Source organism: Tupaia chinensis, unplaced genomic scaffold (genome assembly GCF_000334495.1).
Source record: "Tupaia chinensis unplaced genomic scaffold, TupChi_1.0 Scaffold000330_1, whole genome shotgun sequence".
NCBI lineage: Eukaryota > Metazoa > Chordata > Mammalia > Scandentia > Tupaiidae > Tupaia > Tupaia belangeri.
In genome coordinates, this window is record NW_006159824.1 from 680,881 (window position 1) to 683,060 (window position 2,180).

The 2,180-nt window shown below is 48.2% G+C and overlaps 1 protein-coding gene across 1 annotated transcript in view; it reads right to left on the reverse strand.

The window, feature by feature from the left end:
* Positions 1–2,180, reverse strand: part of DNAH2 (dynein axonemal heavy chain 2) — a 159,937-nt gene that overhangs the window by 42,734 nt on the left and 115,023 nt on the right. Inside the window, exons 52-55 of the mRNA XM_006151894.1 lie at positions 803–991; positions 518–603; positions 247–377; positions 10–91 (exon numbers count right to left, since the gene is read on the reverse strand). Coding sequence (XP_006151956.1) covers positions 10–91; positions 247–377; positions 518–603; positions 803–991 — 488 coding nt within the window. The remainder of the gene's footprint in view (positions 1–9; positions 92–246; positions 378–517; positions 604–802; positions 992–2,180) is intronic.

Consider the following 2,180-nt stretch of genomic DNA (forward strand, 5'->3'; position numbering starts at 1 on the left):
TTGTTTCCATTTAGAGCTGTCTCCATGGCTGTCTTCAGTACGGTCAGATCTGTCAGGTCTTCATACACCTTGGGCTCCTTCAGGAAGTCCCCTGGACCATCGGAAAAGAGGTCAGAGCCTCAAATGCCTGGTCCTCTCCAGAGCTCCCTGCGGGGCCCCGAGCATCGGGACTCCATGCCCTGGCTCTCCTTCTAATCTCAGTCTCTACGAATCTCAAACCTGTGGCAATCACAGCTCTCAGCTTACCAAAGATAGGAGGACGTTTGTTGGGACAGAGATTATGAAAGGTGAGGTCAAAAAAGGAGCCGAGTTTGTCACTTAAGATGCTCACGAAGGCTTCCATGTCTGCCGCATCGACCAGTCGGTCAGAAAAGACTCTGTTGGGAGGGAGTTGGGTAAGATCTGGGAAGGGGAGAACAGCCCCGGGGAAGAGAGTGCTGGGCCCAGGGCGAAGCGAGGCGGTGCGGTGGGAGAGGGGCTGAGGAAGCCTGAATCCGGCCAGGTGCGTGCATGTCACCTGAAACACTCATGAATCCAGAGCCGTGTGATGCTGGACTTGGTGTCGTGGAAGTCCTTGTTCGCTCTGAGCATGCCCTGGAACACCTGGGGACGAGAAAGGGCTCCTGGGAGGTGGGAGAGAAGTGACGCTGTCCAGAGGTTTAGAGGCAAGGGCAGAGAACGTGGCATTTCAGGATGTGGGTGACTTTTGGTGAGCAGTATGTTTTAAGATTTATTTTGAAGAAGAGAACTGGTCTAAGGAGACCGGTCCAAGCCGAAGGGGCACGACCGGCCGGAGCATCACCTTGGAGATGTCACGAAGGTTGAAGAGGTAGTGGATCTTGGCGGGTGTGGGCAGAAAGCGCTGGACCACGGTATTGTACACGTCCAGGGTGGCCTCGGTTACCACGTTCCCAATGGGCTTCACCTCTTCCTCAAAGTCCTGAAGCTTCTGATTGATCATGGTGCCGAATATGCGAATGATCTGGGACTCCTAGAAACAGGCCCTCAGACTCACTTTCCAAGGCTCCTGGACTTTTTGCCAGGGCTGGACATGAGTGCAGTGAATGAGAGCCGGTCTCATGAGAAATAAAAACAAAACAAAAACCCTCAGAAAAATCAAGAGCAATAACCCTTTAATGCAGTATTTAAAAAATCAAGTTGGGGCCAGCAGGCGATGTGGTAGTTAAGGCACTGGACTCCTACATGGTGAACTATGGTTTGAATCCTGGACCCGGCGGCTTGCCCCCATCTCTCTCTCTGGTCAAATTTTTAAAAATAATAATAATAAATAAGATAAAATAATTTTTTGAGAGAGATTTTTGCTATAGGGCACACATGTTCACTAGAGATACAAAGAGAGACAGAAAGTGAGATGGCTACGCTGTAATCCCTTCTCCTCCTGGGGTGGGCACACATGCACATGTGCCCTGTGTGAGTTTCAGGCCCCCTGGTCTGGGACTCAAACCACATTCAGTCCCCCATTGACTTAACCACCATGCCACCTGCTGGCCCCAAATAACATAATTAAAAAAAAAAAAGTTCATGTAAAATATCTATGATGAACAAAATACAAATATTTAAAATGAAGACAATTAAATATTGATTTATCTTTTTTGCCTTGGGCTCCAACACGGCTCATCACTGTACTGTACTGATCTCGTGTTTATCTAATATGTTGGCTATGTTGAATTTTTGGCATTTATTTTAATTTTTTAAAATATTGCTTTGGGGAGCCAACAGGTGGCATGGTGGTTAAGGTGGCTGGACTCCCATATGGCTGACCATGGTTCAAGTCCCGGTCCTGGCAACTTGTTTTCTCATGTCCCTTCTCTCTCTCTGTCTCTCTCTGGTCAATGTCAAAAAAAAAAAAATGACAATGAATACAATTAAATAATTCTTTAAAAAATATATTGCTCTGGGGACCAGCAGTTAGCTGTCCCATGTCACTGGACTCTCATGTAGCCAACTGTGGTTCGAGTCCCAGACCCGGTGGCTTAAACTCAAGCCGGGCACATGTGTGTGCGTGCCTAAGATCCCGAGAGGAGAATAGAGAAGGGATTGTGGCGTGGCCATCCCCCACCCCCGGGGGGTGATTTCTTGGCTTCTATCTCTCTGTCTGTATCTGTCTTTCTGGCGAGTGCATGCACCCTATAGCAAAAACCTCTCCCAAAAAAAAATAT